The following is a 27746-nucleotide window of genomic DNA, read 5'->3' as shown; positions in this document are numbered from 1 at the left end:
CAAGCCATATCACCCTTGCTGTCCTACAAGTAGACTCTATAAACCATATCGTTTGTGAGTAGTAATATAGTCTCGTCTTGATCATACAATTACACCAAGAGATTTCAAAAACTAAGTCTAATCTCCGGTATTCATAGACCAAATTGGATGTCGTTTGAATACTCATAATAAATTTCCAAACTACTTGGCTATGCATACCGATATCCGATAAGACCTTACCAATTCACGGTCTTCTTAATACTCGAAATTTCAGCCAGTAAAACACAGCATTAGTCCGGTCTGAATGCTGGATCTGTTCGAGCAATAGAAAAGCCTCAACCCACACCTTCCTTTCTCTATGAGCTATCAGTGAAGGTCTAAAATGATTTCTCTTAAATAACGTGTTTCGCCCTAAGAAGCCTTAGTCGAGGATAGGTCTGGAAGTGCTATAATAAATATTGATTCCCCCGGACTGCCAACTTTAATCGTAGTCTTGGGTATTTTTGCGAATCGTGGAAATTGAGTTTTATACTAACCCACAAGAGTGCCTCAAGGCATGCATTGCAAAACACCAATTATCTCAAAAAGTAATTATAATTTTTGATTTAAATTTAACGTTGACTTTAGAATAGACCCGATCTATTCGAAATATTTTTTTTAAAAGGTAAGATATTCTTCTTTCAGTCTATGAATTTGTAAATGTTAAACAATTAACAAAAATTATCCGCCTTGGCTCATGTTCAGTTGGTACTCCACAAGAAGATCCACAGCCAGGTAGTTCAAAAGTTGGCTTTTTAAAGTTTCGCGAATTAAAACAATTAAGTATTACCGTAAATTAATATATTTATTAGGGCTCATTACTTTACCTAAATTTAACAATCTGTATTGCATCACCCTTTCTCCACAGAAATCGTATGTTAACACAAGTGTATGTTTCTATACATGGTTTGGAATACTATAAAAGACTTACAAAAGAATAACAATATTCTACACTTTTTCCCCCAATTGTTTTTTTCTTTATTATTTTTTTTCTCTATAAAAGCATAAGTAAAAATATGTAGTATGTGAATGTGTATATTTTTCTTCCTTTTGTTTTTATTTAATTCATTTTCTTTATTTCATCATTTCGTTTCGTTTTGTTTCTTTTCCTTTCCTTTGTAGCAAAACCACATTTTAATACTACCAAATTTAGTGAAATTCACTGAAATTTGTGAGAATCGTGAACAGATTAAACAAATCTGGGAAAAGGCTGACTATTTAAAGTCTCACATACCCATGGACGATACGATCTCTCATCAACATTTAATATATTTGCTGTGCAAGACCAAAGGCATGTTAATACCCTCCCATTTGGAAATGTTGAATCTGGAAGCTTTAATTAAAAATTACTTAAAGTCATCACATCTTTTTATAAGATGTGCTGCCCTCAATGGGCTGTTAAGTCTATTGGAAAGTTATGCAAAGACCAGTACAACAATTGGCAAATTAAGTGATGAGTTGGTGAGATTGAAGGATATTGTTTTGGCATACATCGATAAGCATGGTTTAATTGAAGAAAGGTAAGATAAGATATTAAAAAAAGAAGATATTTGTTAAATAAGGTATTTGTTTGGTATTTTATATTTCACATTGTATTTAAAACGTTTACCTATTAAATAAACAAATGTTAAACATAATCTAATTTTCATTTCGCTTTTAAATTAATTTAAAATGTTTTTCAAATTAGTACAATAAACATTTTATTTTCTTTACAGCCCATTACTATGTAGTGATGTACATACGAAATTAATATGGACTTTAAATTATTGTTTAATGGAATGGACTTCAAAACTAGATCCACAATGCAATTTGGCTTATCATACTAAATTGAGTGTAACGAAATTATTGAAAAACTCCAGCAATGAACAAGTCTACCTCTGTTGTTTGCATGTAAGTTTTAACCAACCAACAAGTCCTTAATTCTAAATTCATTCTGTATTATTGTTAGGAATATTTATACAAAGACAAACATAGACAAAAAAAAAAAAACAAACGTAAAACTGAATCTGTTATTAGTTTGTTATACAAATTTCAAATGAGTGTTCCAAACAAACTGTATTATAAAACAACCCTAAACATTTCGTTTTATTTTCATTTGTGAAAAAACTAAATGGAAATTCAAATCTAGTCAGCTTGTGGAGAGGTGCCAGGATGAATTTTTGAAATGAAAGTTTAGCTTTTTCCCAGTTTTAAATTACAATAATTTTGTGAAGATTCATCGACTGTGTGTTTCATATTTTGCCAATAATTGCGTGGTACAGTTGCTTTATTAAAAATTTTGAATATTATTACTCAATCCGTGGGAAATTTATACTGAAGATTTTACTGAAATTGAAAAATTTTAAACGTTTGATTACCGGAGTCAAATTTCAACAAAATAATTGTTTCGATTGCAATAGTAATTCAATAACAAATTTCCAGAAAAGTAAAATTTTTTCTTGCTTTTACTTTACATGCAACCTAGTTGAGATCCGGAAATTAAAACTCGAACATTTTAAAACCCATTGTTGACTTTTATATCACTTTAAGGTATTTACGCAATACAATTTTTTGCAATATTTCTGAAGGACGGAGTTTTAAAGTGGCATATTTTTGAATAGCAAATATGTTTGTTCTAAAAAAATCATGAAAATTCGAAAACGCCAGAAATGGTTAAGATTTATTGATTTATCGCAAAGCCATAATAATCGATGGATTATTTTTGAATTTATTCACAATTAATTGAATTCACTAATTTTTATAAAATTGTATGTTTTTTATGTGTTTTGTTATTGTAATGAAAATCTATATAAATAAAAGTCAAATGTCGTTCGTTGGTAATTGCATCTATAGAGAACGGCTGGACCGATTTAGACACATTTTTTTTTTAAAATGTTGGTCATAGCCCAACTTAGGTTTTTACGGAATGAAAAATTGCCCACGCCCACTTTTACGCCCACTTTTTTCGATTTATCTAAAATCGGAAAACGGCTACATCGATTTGGATATTTTTTTGTTTAAATGATCATAATAATCCAATTTAAGTTTTTACTGAAAGATAAACTCCAATTTTTTTCCATATATCTAAAATCAAAATATCTAAATTCGCTAATAACTTGGCCAATAAGCGTTTAATCAAGAAAAGGAGCGCCATCTGTGATCACTCATATTTCTGACCAAAAATCGATTTTTTATATAAAAACTGAAAATATCTAAATTCGCTAATAACTTTGCCAATAAGCGTTAAATCAAGAAGAGGAGATCGATCTGTGATCACTCATATTTCTGACCAAAAATCCATTTTTTATATAAAAACTCAAAATATCTAAATTCGCTTATAACTTGGCCAATAAGCGTTAAATCAAGAAAAGGAGATCGATCTGTGATCACTCATATTTCTGACCAAAATTCGATTTTTTATATAAAAACTCAAAATATCTAAATTCGCTAATAAATTGGCCAATAAGCGTTTAATCTAGAAAAGGAGATCGATCTGTGATCACTTATATTTCTGACCAAAAATCGATTTTTTATATAAAAACTGAAAATATCTAAATTCGCTAATAACTTGGCCAATAAGCGTTTAATCAAGAAAAAGAGCTCGATCTGTGATCACTCATATTTCTGACCAAAATTCGATTTTTTATATAAAAACTCAAAATATCTAAATTCGCTAATAACTTTGCCAATAAGCGTTAAATCAAGAAAAGGAGATCGATCTGTGATCACTCATATTTCTGACCAAAAATCGATTTTTTATATAAAAACTGAAAATATCTAAATTCGCTAATAACTTGGCCAATAAGCGTTTAATCAAGAAAAAGAGCTCGATCTGTGATCACTTATATTTCTGTTTTTTTCTTTTTAACTATTTTTACCCTTTTCAAACCGCTTCTCACAAATTCACAAATCGAACACAACCATTTTTTTAACTTGGACAGGACAACGTCTGTCGGGTCAGCTAGTATTACAATAAAATGTATACTCAAAATAAGCGAATTCAATTAATTGTGAATAAATTCGAAAATAATCCATCGATTTTTATGATCGATATCTCATTTTGTTCCTATTATATGGGGCTTTCCGATAAAGCAATAAATCTAAAAAAAAAATAAAAAAAAATTGTATTTTCTCATAAAAAATATATTTTTTACTTCAATTTGTTATTATTACTCCGAAACTACTGAGCCGATTAAAACGCAATATATATGAAAATTTGTACATAGCATAGGGAAAATGTTTTCAAAATTCAATGAATCGAAAGAAGAAAATTTTGTGAAAAGAATCAGTCGATTTTTAAATTCGATGTCTCATTTTGTTGCTATTATATGCGGCTTTGCGATAAAGTAATAAACCTGTCCAAGTTCAGCCGTTTTCGATTTTTCATGAGTTTTTTAAAACACAAAAATTAGTTCTTTTCACATAAAAATATATTTTTTGCTTCAATTTGTTATTATAACTCCGAAACTACTTAGCGATTAATACGAAATATATAAACAGATTAAAGGTTATTTAAATTTGAACTTCTCTAAGTTTACTTCAATAATATCGGACTAACCCTTTTTGAGTTATCGTAAATTATGTGGAGAAACATTAAAAAAAAATCACAATTTTAGATAAAAAAATTTAAAAAAAAATGTATCCATAGAATTGAAAAATTTTACCATTTTTGCCTTTTTTTGCTGTTGACCTGTGTAATTGGCATTGTTTTAACACCGATTTGCTATTTGGTACAAATTTAAATCAGAAACTTGACTGTAACTATTCTATAGCTCTTTTTTCGAAATTCCCCCTCAATGTGGTATTGGTTGGTGATGATCTTTCTATCTCAATCCAAAATCGGACTGGTCTTCTACATAATCAATAACGTGAATTCCGAAATGATTGCTATTTAATTTTAGATATTGGTGACTCTATTTAATCGCTCACCACAGTAGTGTCTGATCACAAGAGCTTACGATGTGGTAAAAGTCAAATTGTTACAATTGTTTCTGAACTTAAAAAGACACCTTAACATTCTGTCTTAGCTCCCAGTAGACTAAAACGAAATTGTTGTATTGTACTCTTATGTTACAACTAGGAACTACAGAAATATATAGCAGCCTACTTACTAGTTGATCTTAAAATCTTTATATCCTGTATAATACTTATATTCTTAATCCCCATTTTATTTTACAACAGCTGGTTATGGCAACTCTTTGTTTCTCAATTGTTGTAGTACGATGTAGTTATTGTTTTTGGTATTATACTGACTGGTTTTACACTTACAAATGTACTTTCAATTGCAATTGGAATTGTTATTTTTATTTTTATTGTTATTATCTTAATTTGTTTTATTTTCATTTTCAAACACATAGTACGAATATTTGTTGTTGCTGTTTGTTTGTTTGTTTGCATGGTTGTTTTTGGTCCTGACGAGAAAAGTACCCAAAAAAGCACTGCAAACATCATGGTAAAACACAACAACTAAAGCTAAAACCCAAAAAATACAAATATTTTTGTATAATTTGTTGTAGTTTTGTTTTTTTCTATATACACAATATACATATAAATAAATAAATGTATGTTTGCTTGTATCCATTCGTTTTTCCATAGGGTTTGGAACGTATGATTGTCCTTGATAATAAAGTTAGCAGCAGCAGTAGTAGCACCGGTAGTGGTGTCACCAGCAACCATGGTGCAGACAATCAAAACCAAATGTTGCGGCCCTGTATTGAAAAACTTGCTCTTGAATTGGCCAAATTGGAAAATGAAAAATTTTCAATTCCCGCTTTGAAATTACTATTGTCCTGCATTTATGTGGGTAAGTATTACAAATATTTCCTCTATGTTTATATATTTTGTATCTGCTGTAGATGTGTGTAAAAACCCTTCGAACATAGATTGTAACTGAAAGGATTGTTGTATATTGTTAGTGTTTGTCTAAATGTTAAAAAAAGGATTTCATTTAATACTCTGTATTTTCATTTCCATTTTGATTTTTGTTTTTATTAACAATCTATTGATTTGGGGATTGTGTGTTGATTTGTCTATGTTTATTCATTTAGTTTTATTATTATTTTTGCTTTTTATACCCTTCGCCTTCGTGAGAAGGGTATATACATATAAGTTTGTCATTCCGTTTGTAATTTTCACAATATAATTTTCCGATCCTATAAAGTATATATATTCTGGATCCTTATAGATAGTCGATTAAGCCATGTCCGTCTGTCTGTTGAAATCAATTTTCTGATGACCCCAGATATCTACGGGATCCAAATCTTCAATAATTCTGTCAGACATGCTTTCGTGAAGTTTCCTATTTAAAATCAGCAAAATCGGTCCACAAATGGCAGAGATATGAGGAAAAAACCAGGACAACCTCGATTTTTGACCAATATCTGGATTACTAAGGCATTAAAATAGACAATATGAATAGGGATTTTTTCACCAAAAAAAAAAATTTAAAAAAATTAAAACAATAATTCGAAAAAAAAATTTTACAAAAAAATTTAAAAAACAACTGAAAAAAATTTGTTTACCTAAAAATATTTAAAATTTGTGTTTTGAAGTATAATTTGGTGAAGGGTATACTAGATTCGGCACAGCCGAATATATCACTCTTACTTGTTTTTAGTTGATTTTGCTAAGAAAATCGGTAAATTAGTTTAGAGTTTTTTTTCACAACGGAATTAATATTTTGTTTTTCTAATTTAATTTAATTCTTGTTAATAAAAGGAATTTCAAATACAAATCGAAGAGGTAATTTATGATACATATGTTTACTGTATTGAAGATAATACACTTATTTTGTTTTGCTCTAAAATAGAAACACGATTTTTTTTTCTTATTCTCTTGATTTCTTCCACAAAACTTCATCAAATAAAGCCTTCTAGTACGTGCTAGTTATTTCGCTTCCTTTCTTTAAATTGCCAAGCTTTATTTTAGAATATATTTTCCAGTCATTATCTAATTTTGTTAGCTATACATCACCTATTTAACTAACAAGTTTTATAATTTTTGTGAATTGAACTTTGTAAGCAAGGAAACGCAGCTCTTCAGCAAGTAGAGAGAGAACTTATTGAAATTAGCAATTCTCTACGACGCTGAATTGATGTTCCTTTACTTTCTCCGACACTATCTGCTACGATATTGACATTTGACATATAACTGGAAACCGCCCAATTAGAATTTTACTAGAATTCAAGTTGAAAGCAAGTGAAATTCAAGCCTTGAATTATAGTCAAGCAATTGAATTACAGTTGTATTACATTTTATTTCAATAAAATTCTCCAGTAAAACGGAAACATAAATTCAAGCCATATGTTTTTTGTTTGAAATATATTTAATTTTTCAAATATCTTTCAAGTTTAATACATAATTACAAATTCCTGTAAAATATGCAAGTGCTTGAATTTTTGGGACTTTAGTGCTTATAGCGATTATATTTTTCAAGTTTAAAACATAATTATATTAGCATTCAAGTCAGATACCAACAAAATGTTCAAGTACTTGAAATTTTGCGGCTTTGGTGCTTATTGGGTGAGTTTTTCTGATTGAAAACATGCCGCTTATTTTTTGTATCGTTTAACCGATGTTTATATTGCAATTAAGAACTTTTCTTAATTGTTGGTTAAAAATAACCAATTTTGATAACCTTTACCATGAGTGGTAAAGTCATTCCGTTTGTAATTTCATTTGCGACCTAAATCCAGTCGATGGTTCGGTTCGTTTCCTATTTAAAATCGAGAAAATCGGCCCACAAATGGCTGAGATATAAGGAAAAATCCAGGACACCCTCGATTTTTGACCTAATTGATCTACATCTGGATTTCTAAGTCATTAATATAGACAATATGGATATCTAATTATAGATATATCAAACTCATTTGCAACGTCGTATATAAAGCCATAGTAAGTTGGACCTACAATGGGTCAAAATCGGGAAAAATATTTTTTAATCCGAATTTTTTATTACCAATTTTTTTTTTTAATAATTTTTTTTCACTAATAAATTGAAAAAAAAACAAAAATTTTTTTAAAAAAAGAAGTTTTAAAAAAAATTTCTAAGTGTAATTCAGTAAATATTTTAATTAAAATCTTGCTTAAATTTGGAGACACCTTTTAAATGTTTCAAACATAATAATTTACAGACAAGTTCCCTTTTTATCTTAAAATATGGCGGGTATATTGATGATGTCATTCCGTTTGTAGCATATCGAAATATTGGTTGTGGAACCACCGAAGTAAGATTCTAAGACGATCTAGCTATATCCGTCCGTCTGTCTGTCTGTCTATTGAAAACATGATAAGGCCCAAACGAAAGCAGACATATCCGCTCCGGAATATTGTTTGAGTGTCGTAAATAAGTTGATTATGCGGAAATTCTGATCAAATTTAGCACATATTAGTTCTAAGTACTCTGAAATTATACTGTGAAAAGGTTTAATCGAACACGTTTAACCGACAAACCTAGTTTTAAAATAGTGTTTTTTTTATAAACACTACTAGGTACTTATATTTCCATAAGACAAAGTTGTCTAAGAAATTCATTAAATTTATGATAAAATTGGGATGGATTTAAATTTGCCAATTATATTATTATTAAACTGTTATCGTTAAAGGAAATTCAGGAAAACTTTTGTTGTTCATGGTAAACAACACATCTTTAACATTTAATAGATTAATTAGGTTTTCTATTTCTATACGTTTGCAGTCATGTGTGTTGCAAGTTCTGAGTAAAACAATTGTTTGTTTGATTGTTTAGTTTATATTGTTGTGCCACGATTTACCGCCACAAATTTAACAATAAGTTTATAATGCGATTATATTTATTGTTGTGGCTGTGTAAATGTGTGGCAGAGTGTGTGCCTGTGTGTATATACATACATATTTACAACTACAATAATTTAACTTTATTATAACAATTACATACTATTTACTACAATATTTGAAAATACAAATTACCTTTACTTAGAATCTTAACTCTACCTTACTTACTTACTTACATACTTATCTAAACTTTATTATTTATATTTGTGTGTTTGTGTGTAATAATAGGCTCTACAAAACAATTGGAAAATACGGAATTAAGTAATGGGATTGTACAAGACGACCCCGAGATAATCGCCCAACAAACTGATAAAGTTGATATTCTGCTGCAATGCATTAAAACCGCAACCGAAGAAGCGGCTTGGATTTATGGGCAAGTGCTGTGCCAAATGATACGTGATTTAGTGCCACCCAAAGAAATATTGACGAAGGTCATAAAGGAGTTTTTAGCAATAAATCAACCACATAGCGATGTTATTGCCATGATTGTATTTCAGGTACGTACATACGAATACTTATTTTAGTATGTCTTCCATAATCATAGATATTTAGTCTTATTGATATACACAGATTAGGGTGGCACATTTTTTTTAATTCTCCCTCATCTAAAAACCAAATAGTGCCATCCTAATATAGATATATATTTTAAATTATTAGTTTTATATGATTGAAATCAGAGCTGCAAATGAATTATTCTTTTTTGATTTTAATTCGTTACGAATTAGCTAAATTTTGAATTAAATCTTTTCACAACAAAAAAGAATTGAATGAAATTTGAATCAATTCAAACGAATTAGGCAGAAATGAATTTCATTTACAATTCATTTGTAAAAAAAATGAGTTGCAATTCGTTTCCAATTCAAATGAATTTTTTAAAGTGAATTGCAATTCATTTCCAATTCGTTTGAATTCATTCAAATGAATTAGAACAATAAATTGCAAATCAAATGAATGAAATCAAAAATGAGTTGCAATCAATCAAATTCAAGAGCAGATCTAGGGGAAATGAAAAATGGAATGGAATGTTATGTTATGTGGAGGTTCAAAGTTGCTAGAATCTTTAAAATTCGATTGAAAAATTTAAGAAAAATAAATTGTCCACAATATACAAATATGAGATTATTTAACCCTCTAACCCGCAAGAGTGCCTCAATGCATGAATTACAAAAAACCAATTATCTCAAAAAGTAATTATAATTTTTGTTTTAAATTTAACGTTGACTTTAGTTACAGATTTGTTAACATTTCCCTCGAAGATCTAAATGCATTCTGACTTTTAGTTTTTGCTCTGTCAGCTGTTTTGTGAGTGATGTCATCATTTTTGCAAGTGAAATTTTGTGTGTTGCTTTTGTTTTTTAAATCAAAGTTTTACTAACTTTTAGTCGCCCGATCTATTCGAAATATTTTTTTTTTAAAGGTAAGATATTCTTCTAGTTAAACAATGTTAAACAATTAACAAAAAGTGTATTGAGAACATAGTTGGGGGTAGTGCACTAAATGTTGATTTTAAAAATTGCAAAAAATTTAGTTTGCACTATTTTTATCAGCTTTAGTGATATGCTTATTTCTTAACTAGCACTAAAAAAATAGTGATAGTGATAATTTTTTAACTATCACTAAACGAAGATTTAGTGCAAAAATCTGCACTACAATTAATTAGTGCAAAATTTTAACCTGCAATCAAAAAAAGGCTGCAAACATACTATCACTAAATTTTCAAAAAATGAGTAGTCATGAAATTGTTGAATCCAAATTCGAAAAATAAAAATTTTAAATATTTTTTGTTATTTTTAATGAAATATTAGTCTTAAGTTTTAAATTAGTGTACAGAAATAAACTTAAACCATTTTGAACTTAAAAATTTAGTGCACAATTTGAAGTTGCACTCAAACTAGTGCATACAAAAAAGTTGCAATAAACTGATGATTGCATTTTTTAAATCAACTAATTTAATCTTGAGTGCAAAATTTTATAACTCAATATCACTAATGTTTAGTGAGGCTGCTAATTTTCAACTCATCACTAAATACGAACAAAATGATTGCACTAATTTTGCACTATCACTAAGTATTAGGGCAAACTGCAAAATTAGTGCACTACCCCCATCTATGATTGAGAACGCAAAAACTAAGGGGTGCCTCAGGGCACTGTTGCGGCTAAATTTATCGACAAGTTATATTTCATAGTTTTTTACTTTTTTGTTATATAATTTGTTAGATAATAAAAATGATAGGAATAGTAGATAGAGGCCGCAGGCGGATTAAATTATCCGTCTTGACTCATGATCAGTTGGTACTCCACAAGAAGTTCCACAGCCAGGAATTTAAAAAGTTGGCGAAAAGGCAAAACATCCAGTTAATGACGTCCGTTATGACTTTCCAATCTGGTTAGGCAAAAAAGATGGTAAACTTAATTTGCAAATTAGTTTCTGATGGCTGTTCTGAGTATATTGGGTCATAATTACCCTAAACAAAATTATTCGACAACTTTTTTTTAGCTTTTTAAAGTTTAAGGGTTAAACAAAAAATGAATGTTAAACACACCTTTAATAATATTTTCACACTATTTGATAAAAATAAAAATTTATGTTTCATTTAGCAATTAAACAAAATTTTCCCATTTTGATAGGATTTTCGCCAATACCTAATAATTCAATTCATATTCTGCCGCTACCTGACAATTCCAGTATATTATGGGAATTACAAATCTAAGAATTTTTGTCTTGCTGTCTTTTACATAAAAAATAGTTGAATAACAAATCGATAGTGATGCCTACAGTAGATTTACTTACAAAATCAATTCAAATTTCAATCAATTCAAATCAAATGAGTTGGAATTCATTTCCTAATTCTTTTTTCCAATTCATTTGAATTAATTCAAAATCAATTCAATTCAAATGAATTATAATTCACTTTGACAAATTCATTTGAATTGGAAACGAAATGCAATTAATTTTTACCAAATTCATTTGAATTGACTCAAATTTCGTTCAATTCATTTTATTGTGTGAAATTCAAAATTTGCTAATTCAGTGCATGAATGATTCTCGAATTAATTCAAAAATTAATTATTCATAAAAATTTAGTTGAATAACATAACGACAGTAATGCTTACTGTAGATTTACTTACATAATCAATTCAAATGAGTTGGAAATGAATTGCTAATTATTTTTTCCAATTTATTTGAATTAATTCAAAATCAATTCAATTCAAATACATTTTAATTTGAAACGAATTGCAATTCACTTTGACAAATTCATTTGAATTGCAATTAATTTTTACCAAATTCGATTGAATTGACTCAAAATTTTTTAATTCAGTTCATGAATGATTCGCGAAATAATTCAAAAATTAATGATTCATTTATAGCTCTGATTGAAGTTAAAGAGTAGAGATTCTCAAAAACAAACTTAACTTCGTGGCAAAAATATTATCCTGCCCTCATAACCCTTCATAACCAAATTTCGAATTTATAAAACCTTTATAAAACAAGATTTCCATGCGTAACAGTTTTCTTTAAACTTTGATAAATTTAAAAATTTGTTATGAATGAGGCCTTAAGTCTTTAAATTATTTTATATATAAAACAAAAGTTTAAGACTCTCTCTGTGTTAAATTGTAATTAAAAATAACTTTTAATTATGTGCATTTCACTCTCATTATACTCGTATTATAATGTGTGTTCATGTTCTTATTTTAATCTTCATATTATATTTTTTTTTCAACAGGTTTTCCGTTCGGCCATTGATTCTTCATTTTTACAACAATTACAAGATTGGCTCACCTGTTCATTGCCCACGTTCCTAGCGTTGCCCGAACAGAAAGCAGTCTGGAGTCTGAGTGTTGTATTTCTTTCGGCTTCTATAAATCTTCATTTAATGAAACTATTTCCTTTGCTGTTGAGTGGCATACCAACACCAACCTCTGTAACAGTAACAGTTGCAGCAGCAGCATCAACTAGTAAAACACCAGCAACATCACCATCTTTAGCAGCAACAGCAAATACAAGAATGAATTGCGAAAAATTGGGTCATCACGAAATTGCATTGTTCGTGACATCTGCTCAGGATTTCTATGCGAAATTGGGCAATGAACAAAAAGTACGTTTTCGCGAGGCCTTCAAGGAATTTCATCATATTAAAGTCTACAACAAGATGTTACAAAGTCTATAACAACACTAACAACAAACAACACCATCTTCATCATCACCACCACCAACATTAGCAACAACACCATCCCAAAACTCAACATAATGAAAAATTATAATGCATGGGTATACTTAGTCGATATTTATGTAAGTTGTACTTATGTGCATTAGGAGGGCCTCAACTAAAATTTAAATTAGTTTTCTTTCGAAAAGAAAACACTTGAATTTAAATTTCAAATTCGAATATTTTCACTTTAGAATTGTGTTACCGAATAACATCCCAGGATTAAAGAACAAAAATATCCTTATTGTTTCGTAGTACCTTTGTGACAATTTTAGTACTTTACTGTTACATAAAAAAAACTTTTAAAAAATACTGTCCGTAACGTATGGTAAAAGGAATTAATTTGTAAACTTTTTCAACACTGATGTTTTCTTTACTATTTTTATAAAGATTTAAGACAATTGTACTTTTTACTTCTTCTGATTTATGTACCTCTTTAACGAGTTTTTTTATTATATTTTAATATTTGGATACATAACGTGCTAAATAATCATCAGATTCAAAATTGTAGTAGATGGTAAGAAACATTTTTTTTAATTTGGACAAAAATTAAAATTGAATCAACTTGCTTTGATTCCTCATTGCATATAAATACAGCCACAATTAGGATTCATAATTACTCGGAATTTGTTCATTCCCGGGAAATAATAAAACGCGGGCTTAATCCGCACACAATTAAATTCTATTTTATACAAAACTCTCATCATATCACTCTCTCTCTCAGTTAGAGTGGTCATGATTTTCTTATATTTTACCATGGGAAAGAACTAGAGGAGTGGTGTAACTGAGAATAAGCTGATAGTAAAATAATTACACTCTCCCTATTTTTATGGCTGACACAACAATAAAATACATTGGTTTACATGTATTTTTACAAACAGAAAGTTTACTTGAAGCAAGTCTTTTCGATTCTCAATTTTGTATGTTAAGACCTAATAGACGCCATAGTGAAAATGAGAAAACAAAAGAGAATTGAAGAGACTTGCCAGTACAAGTCTCTTCTTCTTTCTTCTTGCCTCTCTCTCCTATCCAGACTTGCGGCAAGAAAACTTGCCATGTGTAAAAGCAGATTTAGGATTTCGACAACAGGTTTAGATTTAGGTTTTTTGTCAATCAGTAACGCTTCTATGTATATTTTATTCTTCATTTAGTTAGCATTTTCTCCGCAAACTTGTATGTTCTACTCTTATAAAGACAAATTTCCATTCGTAATTCAGCTCTGGGTAGAGGATTAACTCGCGCATCATTGCCATTATCGCTTAAGGGCAATCAGGCCGTCAGATTTTCGCTGCCTTTGATTCACTGGTTGATGGTTGGCGTCGTCTAACTGTACCGCGTTACGGTTTCTCGAAATTTTTCACATTATTCGTTTTGGTTATAATTTAACCTAAAATTTGTCGTGGTGGAGTACCAAACAAAACTCAAGTTGGGTTTTGATGCAGACCATAAATCTCAGGAGTTGAGTTAGAGAATTCAGGCTTGCTATAGGAAGTAGGTCGATGTGGCAGTTCTTGGACGAGACTCTTATTAGGCGTAAGCCGTAATTGAATTTTAATTAAATGAATCAAATCAAGAAAAAAATTTCCCTATAAATGTGAATTGGTAAAAAATTTTCCCTGGAATTTCCAGGAAAATTTCTTTGTATTGAAAATTGTTGCATAATACAAATAATTCACTATTTTTAATATCAAATAAGTCTACCTACGGTCTTTAGATTCGATACGACTTTTTACATTTTCAAATGTCTGTCCTGGCCTGTTCGCTACCGTTTATAATTTAGGAGTTTAATAATGATAATAAGTTCAACTAGATGTTTGATAATGTTTTTAACGCCCGAAAATATTGGCCCAACACTCACCTTAAAGTATACCGTTCGACTCAGAATCACATTCTGACACAATTTAACGGTGTCAATCAGTCAGTCTATATTTCCTTGTAATCAAACAAAAGTTCACAGTTTCGAAGATAACACAAAGAAATTTGACAAGTTATCTTCTATTGCCCCAAGAACGAACTTTAAATAGTTGATAGCTTATACAAGGACTAAGTTTCGTTATTAACGCTCTCTTCATAAGGTGTAGGTTATATCCAGGACTTGACCATATCATGAACATATTGTCCTAGTTTTAATCTGTTTATTTTGAATTTTTTTTTCTTCTTAAAAACGGGGCCCTCCTAATGTGCATAAGTAGTATGTCTATATGTCAGAGTTTGTGAAAATATTACACATACATAAGTATTCGAGCAAAAGTGTGTGTGTGTAGACGGTAAAATGTCGAGCTCGACACAATGGTTTTGTTGTTTTTCATTTTTTCACTTTTTGTAGTTGTAGGAAATGAAAGAAAAGTGCAGTGCATGTCTTTAAAATGTAGTAGTCTTAAGGCAAAATTGAAATTTATATTAATTTCACTTGAATTTTATGTTTTATTTTATAATTTTTCCATTTTGGCTGTCGTACAGATTTTATCTGCTACCAAACCTACTACCTACCATCCATCCCCACCTATCTAACAAAAGAAAAACAACAAAAAAAGTTTTAAGAATTATTATATTTTTTCGTTATACATACATATTAATCCCGTATTTAATTGCAAAATCTGAGAAAGCAGTTTTTAGTTTTTGTCGCTTCTCCTTTTGATATTTTTTTTGTTTTATTTTGTTATTGCAAAGATTGTTTCAAGACCAATATGAAATCCTTTTTGAGAAAAAAAACTTTGTTTCCTCTGTTTGCAGTTTTTTCTGATGTGATTTTGTTTTTTTATTTTTACTTTAAAAGTAAAGCGTGAATAACTAATTGCCACAAAGATACCAATCTTTTCTAAACGTTTGCTATTTTTTGTATTTTAAGTTATAGTTTGGTGATGCCAGAAAAAGAAGATAGATTTTTTTGTATACATACCACAAACAATGACAAAACATGCATGGACGTTTGCTAACCATATTTGATTTGCAAATTTAGATCTATTTCATCATGAATCAGGCATTTTTTTACATTTTCACCGGTAATCAAACATTACCTCGACAACAATTTTAAAATATGGACAAGTAAATTACTAACACCTATTTCGGAATATTATTACTCATTATTTAATTGTATTATTAATCTCCCCAGCTTTTAAGCTTTTAATGTTATCTAATTAAACTTATATATTATTCACAACTTATTTGAAAATACATTATTAAATTATACTATATACTATACAACAATATAAATATAAAAACAATGTTACAATTAAAATAATTTGGCTTAAATTTCTTGTTAAAATTTGGTTTTGCTGTTAAAATAAATATTTTTTTTAATTATAAATCAACGCCTCTGAAAATATGAAAATTTCCTACGCTATATTATTTATTTAATTTTTATTATTAGTTCAGTTTTTTTTTTACTTTTATTAAAGCTTTTAAAATTATCCAATAAAAATATTTAAATAAATAAAATTTATAAAATTTAGACATAAAATACAACCTGTAGAATTTGTTTTCTTTATAAAATCAACGAAATTGCAAGTAAGTATTTGTATGGTAATGATTTTTTTTGTATTAAAACATCACTGTAAAATATTTGCGCCTAGAAGTATGCCACAGAAAAATTATTGTACTTTATAAGCATATACTAGTAAGCACGGAAGACTGCAATAGATTTTGTTTGTATTTTATTGCTGGATTGGTAGCAAGAAAATTAAAAAAATCGTTGGGGGAATATATTCTACGAAGAATTCTAAGCAACTTTGCCAAAGTTGAAATTTATAAAATTTATTTTAGGCAAAAAACTATTGGGGCTGTCATAGAATCCAATCATTGTCGGAATCGGTTTTGAAAACGACAAAAAATATACATTTTTGACTTATGTAATGTAATTTTTTGTTTTATCGGTAAAGAATTTAATTCTAGATTGATTATAAAACCGATAACTTTCAATTTCACGAGAAAAATTTACTTTTTCTGTCGTTTTCAAAACCGATTCCGACAATGCACAGTGGTTTCCCTTATATGAACAAGCGGTCAATAATCAATATCTCCAAAACTAAAAAAGCTAGGGTCTTCAAAATTTGTCACCTCATAGCATGCCCGAAGAACTTAAAGTTTGCAAATTTTTAAGAAAAAATATTAACAACTTTAACCACAGTAGCCTTTTGATTTTTCAAGGGTTAATTGGCTTTTAGATTTGTTTTATGAATTTTTTAAATAAAATATTTCAGTATGAAAATTCGTTTGTTTTAAACAATTTAAGTAAATTCTTATTCCATTTAATTCATTTGAATTATACACTGAAAAAAAAAATAAATTAAAAAGTTATACAAAGTTATATAATGCAATATGAGGTATTACTAAGTAATATAAGGTAGTAAAGTAAAATAAGACATTAATATATCAAATATTAATCAAATTTAAAACTCCTTGACTTAAACTACTTGTTTTCTTTGTTGGTAAGTTTGTCCTCCAGAAATAAATGGATCTGAACTTAAAAAAGGCTATTTAAAAGTTCTGCATTTGTAGCATTGTACGAAATTTTTCGGGTATGTTGCAATCTAAACTGTTTTATATGCTTATTTTTCGCTTCCGCTGCTTCCTCCGATAATTCACCTATTGACACTACTACATGCTTGCTTACCTCAGCTCCATGGATCAGATTTTTATATACCGATGCAAAAATAAGACGGTGCACAGAGGGATTTTGGTGTCAATTTTTCAAACACTTTTTTTTTTTAATACATTTATTATAATATTGTTCCTGCCTTTAATGTCTAGGCCTTACAATAAGTAATTAAATCTTATAAATAAACAATTATTGTTCTCTCAGAGGAGAATCATATTTGGTATATTAGATGAGTGGTAAATCAGCTCTACGTAGCCTTGATCCGTCTTGCGTTAATGTAAGTAGCCTTGCGAGCGGGTTCGGATGATGATGTAATTTTGACAAATAAGCTTCACGAGTTTTTCTAAATTCGTCCTTGACCAAAGGTACATCTAAGTCTCTGTGGATGTTTTCATTTCTTATGTACCATGGAGCTCCCGTCATGGTTCTAAGAATTTTGGATTGTGCCCTCTGTATGAGATCTATATTGGTATTACTTGCTGTTCCCCATAATTGGATTCCGTATGTCCAAATTGGTTTTAAGACCGTCTTATACAGGTTGACTTTGCAGTTAAGGCTCAATTTCGATTGATGGTGGATTAGCCAGTGTAAATTAGAAGCTTTTTCAAACACTTAATTTCAACAATCAAATGATGCAATTTTGTAGAGAAATGTTTATAGATGAAATGTACACTTATAGTTAAGAAAAAATTTATTTTATTTTTAGAAAATTGAAAAAAGTCCATGCAAGGGTGTTAAGCAAAAATTTACTTATATTTTCACGCAATTCAGTGGTATAATTTTCCTAATAATACCATTTACCTTTAACATATTTGAAAAATATAACATTTCAAGATCAATAAAAAAAAATTATGGGGAAACCATAAACCGTTAAGAAGATATGCCCAAATCTATAAGACTCTAATTATTATTGTATTTTTGATTTTCCATGGAGAAAAAAATGTAGCCCCACTTTCCCCCAAGCTCTTTTTTTTAATAAAATGAAAGGTGGGAGTGTCTTGTTTCGATTAAAAAATGAATAGTTTTCGGAACAGGATGAAAACTTAACATTTTTTGTCGAATAATAAACGAAATATCCAAAAAATTCTTATCTATGTATGGGTTTCGTGTAAATGTATGTACCAAATTTCTAGACTTTTGCTTGGATATAAACAATTTTATGCGAAAAAATCAATTTGGATTGTATGGGCAGTGGGCGTGGACTTTTTTGATAAAATTTAATTTTTTTTTTTAATTTAGTCCATATAATTCTCGGTGCCAAATTTCAATGCTCTATAATTTTTGCTCAAAAATGTATTGCATTTGGATTGCATGGGCGGTATGCGTTGGGCATGGCCGGTTTTAATAAAACTTAGCATACGTTCTTCTTTTGTTTCAGAAAATATATGTACCAAATTTCTAGACTTTTACTTGAATAGGAAAAATTTTATGCGAACAAATCTATTTGGATTGTATGGGCAGTGGGCGTTGGGCGTGGTTGATTTTGATAAAATTTTATTTGTTTCTTAGTTTGGTCCATATAATTATCTGTGCCAAATGTCAGCGCTCTACAACCAATCCTTACAATTTTTACAAAAAAATGTATGAAGCCATCCCTCTGTGGGGCGGGTTAGTATATTACAGATTACACGCCCATCCGCAAATTTCCGCAACTAACTTCAGCACTTTTATTATCTTAAGAATCAGATTAATACAATGAAAAAGAAACCTATGGGGGAATCTTGGGGGAACACAACTAAAACTTTAAGTAAACATAATGAAGTTTTACAAAAAAGTAACAAACATATAGGTTAACTAAAACATTAAGTTTACAAGAATTACAACACAAGTTAGTTTTTATTATTTTCTAAAGATAAAATAAATACCTTTAACTTCAAAATCCATTGAAAATCATTTAATTTTGTAGACTACAGCAATTGCAAGACCGAATTGAAGTGCACTTTTGCTTTGAATTATTTTTCCAGCGTTCAGCTGCGCTTTGCAAATGAATATTTGCTCATGCTTTCAATTTTATTTTTAAAAAGTCCCGTTAGATTTCCAGTAAAAACCGGTTTGCCATTAAAAAGATTGGATATTTCAGAGAAATTTTTTTTGCATTTTGTCTAAATATTTTGTGATCGTTTTATTTATTTTTGGCCTATGGGAGGAACCACTGTGCAATGATTGGATTCTATGACAACCCCGAATCGGAGTTAATCTATTTTACAAAGAGCGCATTTATTTTTAATTTTACAACAAAAAATATACAGATTTATTTATTTTAAATTTCAAACAATAAATTCAAATAAATCATATTTTATTACAAACCATCAATCTGGCCACATTCCTTGCGCTCTAAACTCTGCTGCATGTGTCTCTCTCTCTAGTTTAAAAGACGACCATCATAGTATCCGTTGTGTTGTGTCTTTTTATTTTCCATTTTTTATTACTAATTCTTTAACTATTAACATAAAAGCAAAAGCGAAAAGAAAAATAAAAACTACCAAATAAAACTTAAAAATTTCAAGATTTTCTTTCTATAACAAGTTAATCCTTTTACCAATCGGCGTCGTTTGACGTTGATGCCGTTCACACCCTGTCGCTCTTACTATTTCTCCATTCAGTTCTCAGTATTTTCAGCGGCAGTAACAAGGACTCAGTTTTGCGTAGTTGCGTGTGTGTGTGTGTTGTTGCAAGTTTTTGCAAAGTTTTCCTTTATGCAAAAAACGTGTCCTCATCTTCTTAACCATTTTATATTTTTCTTTAGTTTATGCATTTACTTATATTCCTAGCTAGAATGGAAGAAAATGGTATTTTATTGTAGAATATTTAGAATTTTGTTGAATCTTACAAGGCGGTGAAATGTTATTAAAGCGATGGGCAACAAGCGAAAAGTATGGAGGAAAATTAGACTTTTTTAAATTCCTGATTAATGACTGATTTTCGAAGTAAATTTGGATAATTTGGTAGCGTTGTTCATGCGTCAATCTATTCATGATTATTTGCTAGAGTATACTGATCATAAATGTCAAAAAGTATGTAAGTTCTATAGGGCTTAAAAAACAATCTTTACCATTTTGAATTATGACCGATTATTCAAAAAAGTTTACTGATTTTTGGCTTGAGTATTTTTCGGGGAACGGGAAACTCCTTTAAATTAAATTAAATCCTTTTATAATTAAAATAAAACAGTTCAAAATGCAACGATTCAACTCTGGCTACTATTAGCAACACAAATTGTGTGGCAAGAGCTTTTTGTAGTTTGCCGCCTTTCGCATCTAATATAAATTGACATGTCTTTTGCCAACTGTTTTGCACTTCTTTTGTTTAACTAATATTTTTCAAACAAAACTAGTAAGAGAGCTATATTCGGCTGTGCCGAATCTTATATACCCTTCACCAAATTATACTTCAAAATTTTAAATATTTTTAGGTAAACAAAATTTATTTTTTTTCCAAAGATGTTTTTTTAAAATTTTTGTAAAAAAAAATTTTTCGAATTGTTTTTTAAAATTTTTTAATAATTTTTTTTTTAATATTTAGCGAAAAAAACTTTTGATGAAAAAAAAAAAATTCGGATTAAAAAATATTTTTTTTCAATTTTGACCCCATATACGTCGTTGCAAAGGTCTTTGAAGTATCTATCATTAGATATCCATATTGTGTATATTAATGACTTAGTAATCCAGATATATGTAGGTCAAAAATAGGTCAACAATCGAGGTTGTCCTGGTTTTTTCCTTATATCTCAGCCGGTCTCATTTTTGGACCGATTTTCTCCATTTTAAATTGCAACCAAGCCGGAAGAATTCCGGAGATATTGATGCATGAATCGTGTATGTAAGTTATTTGGGGGCTTCGGAAAGTTGATTTCAACAGACGAACATACAGACGGACATGGCTTAATCGACTCCGCTATCTATAACGAAAATTATATTGTGGAAATTACAAACGGAATGACAATCTTATATATACCATTCTCATGAAGGTGAAGTGTATAAAAAGAAAAGAATAAGACAAAACAGCAACACCAACTACAACAACAACATTTATGCATGTATTGTTCGAGGGAGTCTTAACCCAGCAGTTAAGCATGTAGTCAATGTATCCCTTATAGACAGTAATTGTCACTAATGTCCTATTACTTGGCTGTCTGCAATTTATATATTTGGGTCATTTGACAGGTATGTACTCTTTATAGTGAAGAGAGAAGACAATTGGTTACTTTATACATTCCAGGTAATATAGCGTGAGGACAATTGTCAGTTATGTGTCTCTAAGTAATCTAGAGTTTAGTTATAAGATTTTGTTGATATAATTCTCATACAGTATATTTTTATTTTGGCTTAAGTATACTGATATCCCATGTAACATAGCATGAAGTCAATAGACACTTTAGTGTCTCTTAGTAACCTATAGTGAAGTTTCTTTAAGCGTTTATTTTGTACTGCACTTTAGAAAGTAAATATGAATTTCATCCCCCCCAAAACCAAGAGTTTTCATATAAAAAATTAGAAAGAAAAGAAAAGTGTAGAACAAATTTTAAATTACACCCCCACCCAAATGGTTGACCTGGATCCACGTTTGGGTATATAGCTGATCAAGTAATCAGTTAGGTAGCTAGTAAAGTAACTAACGCTATGTAAATTCAATGTGTTGACTATTTTGGATCAGCTATCGGATAGTCTTATTGTAATCAAAAAGGATCAATTGACCCCCTGCTTAGGACATGCACGTGTTAAAATAACTAGTCATGTAACTATTGAAATCACTAGTTCGGGACTATCTCATAGAACTGCTGGGAAATGTGAGTGCATGTGTGTGTCTGTGTGTAAATGCATAAAAATTGTTGTTAAATAAGAAATTTATTTGAATGCATAATTTAAAGTGTTTATCCCTTGTGTTCAAACAAACGACCTTCAAATATTGTTAACAACTACATACACACACACAAAGTACAAGAGACAGTATTTGGTCACAATATTATGAACGAAATAGTAACTTATGGGTCTAACCGACAACTGGCAGCTTTCTTTTTTGTTGCCCTCTGGCAACGCAACTGAGGTTCGGTTGCCATCCATAATCGACTGTGCGATGCTCTGCAATATAATAATGTCATTCGAACAAGGTCGGCTGCCGTCATCTTTCACAACAAACCAAATGGCTTGAGAAAAATATTGTAATACCCAACATACCATATAGTAATAAAACTATAGTTAGAAAACAAACTGAAGAAGCAACAATTGTAGAAAAATCAAAACGGGACCCTCGTGAAAATATTATATACGTATGATTACTATAAGCTTATTCTTGCAATTGTAGAATAAGCTTACGAACATAATATTGTATTAACTTTTGTATAGAAAAGCTTATTCGTCTCAATATTTTTATATAATTGTAGAATGAGCATCACAAATAATATATTATTTGGTCGTTTTATTATTTAAAAGAAGATCAATTACTTCTTTAGTTTGTCTGCTAAAACTCTTTTATATTTATTAGGCATTCTTATTATCGTTTTATTTATTATTTATATATTTATTATATTATTACCAATAATTTTGCATGTCCACTCGCTATGAAATTTACATGCAAAACACTTTCAACAATTTTACTCAAAAAAATTAAACGGTACAACAAGACTTGAGAATGTTTTGAAGAATACAAGCCTTTTTCAATATTTTGTTTTCAATACTTTAGAAACAGTTGTGTATAATAAGAGTTTCTAATGCATTGTTAAAAACGACTTGTGAATGAAATTAAGAAAAGCTTAAAATCCACTATTTATATAAGCTTATTCTCAATTTGTATTGTAGTTTGATTACTATGCACATATATGGCATGTTGGGTAGATTATCTACAAATTTTAATACTAAAGCATTCCTAATCACATGACCAGCTAGTGTATGTCTACGTTGCACATCTTGAACCTTTATTCCAGGCATCCACATTTGTAGCATACAACATTGTAGCATACATTAGAGATGAGAGTAGAGAGTGTTTTTATGTTATATACATAAATGCTTAAAATATTAATTTAAGCTTATAATAATGTTTTTATTATAAATTATGTTTTTGTTTCTTTGTAGTTAAATAGAACATTTGAATTTGAATACATTCATACATATTTATATAAAATTATGAATGTGTATGTATGTATGTGTGCAACAAAATGAACTTAAATACTAAAATAAAAAAAAAACGCAAAATAAATGTTTTTATAATTAAAAGGAAATATATTTCAAGGGACATGGTTTATAAGGGAAATAATTTATAAGGGGATATTAATGTTGGAAATTTGCTAAATCTATCTGTGCACTCGTATATTTTTAGTTTTTTTTGTTACAGCATTATCAAACACTGCATTACCAAATATGCAAGTTTATGCCAATTACTGTAATTTTTATGTCAACAATTTGTCATTTGGAAATGATATACATACATATTTATAAATGTAAAGGAAATAGCTTTTTAATTAAAATTGCAGTTTTACAAGTAGCCTGTATCTATTTTTTATAGAAAATAATTTTCACTAATGTTTTATCACATGGCTGACTTCAATTTGTATATTTTTGAGACATTTGACATGTATGGCCTCATTGTAGTGGAAAGAGAAGTTAATTGGTTACTTTATATATCCCAGGTAATCTAGCGAGAAGTCAATTGTCACTTTAATGTCTCCAAGTAATCTAGAGTGAAGTCACTTTTATTTTGAAGTGCGCCTATGAAAATAGTTATTTTCTCCACCAGAAGTAATCTATTGGAGAATAAGTTATCAATTAGTGTAACTTTATAATCAGAAGTGTAGTATAAATAATTTGTAGGGATAAGCTATTTTACTCACCACAAGTATTATTTCAAAAGTCTAATTACTCGGTGCCACGATGGAAAAAAAAAACTAAAAAAACGATCCAGCGTGTGTTATAGGTCTTGCTGAGTTCATTACAAATTGTGTCTACAAATTTCAGAAACACCCTCAAATTCAGAAGTTATCAGTGATATTCGTAAACTTATCGACCTGTAACTCAATCAGGTTTTGTTTGGCTTTACATTTTTTAATGGGTTTGGAAAATGACGTGAATTTATTGATACATTTGTAAGTAATAAGTATTGTTTTTGTTAAGAATATCTGATAGAAAAACAAAATTTATCAACCTTTTTGATTTTAGTAGCTTTTCATTGCTTATTTTGATATGAAAACTTATACAAATTTATAAGTTTTATAATATATGTATAAAGGAAATTTAGTTCTTAATAAAACGTGGTTTTAATTATTCAAATCGGATGAAAATTGTAAAAGTTATTTGGGGGCTACGGAAAGTTGATTTGAACATACAGACGGATAGACGGACATGGCTATATCGACATCGCTATCTATAAAGATCCAGAATATATGTATGTATATACTTTGTGGGGTCGCAAATAAAAAATGTAGAAATTACAAATGGAATGACAAAGTTATATATAAATTTTCATAAAATGTTTATTGTTATTGAATCTACAAAGTTTTTATTATATGTTTCATATACCTTTTAACTTAGTTTTATTTTCAAAAATATATGTATAAATTTTCTGTTATCTACATTGATCATATAAATAATGCTCTATTTGTTATTTATTAGTCATATTTTATCAATATGTATTATTAAATTTAACTTTTCTTTAATTTAAACCAAAAATTATTTAGCAAATTTTATTGTTGCCTTGTTTTGTTAAAGTTTTTACTTTTCTATACTATAATTGATGCTTGTTTTGAATTGATTCGTCTCTGTTTTCTTTCATGTTGCACTTTGCCTTATAGACAGACAATTTTCTATAAATATTTTATTTCCATATTTTGTTTTATATTTTTCTTTTAATATTTTATTACCCAGAATATTTAACATGTTTATTATTATATTTTATTGTATTTATGGTAAATGATAAATGAATTTTGCTAACATTTCAATGGTCACGCATTTATGTCAAAAATATATTTTATTTTGTAGAATATGTTTTCAATAACGAAATATTTAATATTAGTAGCGATTTGTTTAATATATACATACATAAGTTTAATGTGGCCAATGATTTATTTAAACTGACGAGAAAAAAAAAAACTTTGATTTAATTTTCAAATGTGAATAACTCGTGTAACCGAGATACATTTATTTATTAAAACCGACAAAAATTGTTTTTAATTAATTTTACCGTACTTGGAGACCCCATATCTAGTGGGGAGGCTGTGTTCTCCCAATTGTTAATTGACACTCAGAAATGTTCTATCTAATTTTTACTTTTCATTTGATATTCTTTTAATTTAATAATTTAAATTATTTATTAGAGTCCGATCTAAAGCAATTTTTTCAGGATTATTCCGAAAAAAACTGAAATTTTTTAAATGTACAATTAATTTCCAAAAATTCTATAACTCCTTATATGTATATTATTTTTATTATGGGCCGAAAATTAATTACGGGCCGATCGCCACGAAATTAAGTGCAGTGATTTTTTCTATATAAAATTTATTTTTGTTGAATTTGTGCTCTTTTAAGTGATTTTTGGAAATAGGCACGATATGGGATTCATGGTCCGCACAACATTTTTATATATGATTTCTTTTTATATAAAACGTATTTGTGGAGAAATTTATGTGGACAACAACATAAATCAGGTATTTATTGACTTTTATTTTGAAACATTTGTACAATACAAATTTATTAAAAGTATTGGCCATTGCTTGCTTCACCTTTTCCCATCATTCTGGCAACATATGCATTTCGAACTCATCTTTTGGGGCCTAGAAGGTGAAGCGTATCCCAGAGAAAGCGTTCTGCATTGCTCGAAACAAATAGTATTCGGACAATGTCTGGACATGGTCTGGACAATAAAGCGGGTAAGACAAAACTTCCCAACCTTTCATTCTAAATTTTTTTTTAACAGGTATTGCAACATGTGGCCTATCGCTGTCATGATGACATATTTCGGTTTCATGTCTGGCCGCACGAAAAACGCCCAGATTTTTCGTCCAATGCTCTCTTCACGCAGAGAAAAAATATAGTCGAGCATGGTTACTGTAACCATTTCAATATTGTTACAAGTTTTTTAACTATATTATAGTCACAGTAACCATTTACATGATTGTGGTAACCATAATATGGTTAATTTACGATTCACATGATTGTATCAACCATACATGTATATGGTTACAGTAAACAAATATATGTTTGTGACAACCATTCATATGATGAAGAAGTTATCATATTATGTTGCACTCGGCTTAAAGCTTATCATAATCTGAGAACAACATATTATGATAAAATTATTCATCATAAATATGGTTGCCACAAACATATATTTGATTACTGTAACCATATATATGGTTGATACAATCATGTGAATCGTAAATTAACCATATTATGGTTACCACAATCATGTAAATGGTTACTGTGACTATAATATAGTTAAAAAACTTGTAACAATATTGAAATGGTTACAGTAACCATGCTCGACTATATTTTTTCTCTGCGTGAAGAGCAGAGAACACTCTAAGGTGTGCGTTAGACCAGACGTGGATGCAGTGGGTGAAAAAGGAAAAGTTTTAACATAAAAAAGGAAAACAAGAAAAATTGGTTGACCTGGTTCGGCTTCTGTGTTAGACTAATATTTTTGGGTTTTACAAACCATTAACATGAAAGCTGTAGGGTATAAATAGTTATTTTACTTTTATATCATGTGTCAGCTGATTTATAGGTACCCTTCGTCATCCGCTTTACATTGTGGACTCCATTAATTTTGTTTATCCATCTTGAACTAAAACAAATTCTATGAATCAGTTTTTTCAGGATGCTGAGATATTTTACAATAAAATATGTACATATGTATATGTTTTTGTATTACGCTAATTAGTTTTAAAAATAGTTTCTTATTTAAAGATCAATAATTTTTGAAAAGTTTAGGTTTTGGCTTTCGGCCAAATTTTTACCGAATTCTGAATACTGGTATTTTGCTTAATTCGAAACTGAAACCGAATATTCCATCAGACTCTATTATTTAACAGAAAATACGGCATTTAATCCACAACAAATAACTTCAAAACTTTTGCTTTCAAATGCAATAAATTTAACTTGGTTGGTCACATTCAATTACAATTTATTATCTATTTAAATATG

The 27746-nt window shown here is 29.2% G+C and overlaps 1 protein-coding gene across 2 annotated transcripts in view; it reads left to right on the top strand.

Annotated features, from left to right (window-relative positions):
• Positions 1 to 16484, top strand: part of htt (huntingtin) — a 99907-nt gene extending 83423 nt beyond the window's left edge. For both annotated transcript variants that reach the window (XM_065516371.1, XM_065516370.1), the window contains 5 exons: positions 1141 to 1538; positions 1734 to 1908; positions 5593 to 5800; positions 9037 to 9305; positions 12537 to 16484. In XM_065516371.1, coding sequence (XP_065372443.1) covers positions 1141 to 1538; positions 1734 to 1908; positions 5593 to 5800; positions 9037 to 9305; positions 12537 to 12980 — 1494 coding nt within the window. In that variant the 3' untranslated portion in view covers positions 12981 to 16484. The remainder of the gene's footprint in view (positions 1 to 1140; positions 1539 to 1733; positions 1909 to 5592; positions 5801 to 9036; positions 9306 to 12536) is intronic.
• The last annotated feature ends 11262 nt before the right edge of the window (positions 16485 to 27746 follow it).

Source organism: Calliphora vicina, chromosome 1 (genome assembly GCF_958450345.1).
Source record: "Calliphora vicina chromosome 1, idCalVici1.1, whole genome shotgun sequence".
NCBI lineage: Eukaryota > Metazoa > Arthropoda > Insecta > Diptera > Calliphoridae > Calliphora > Calliphora vicina.
This window is presented reverse-complemented; position numbering and strand designations above follow the sequence as displayed.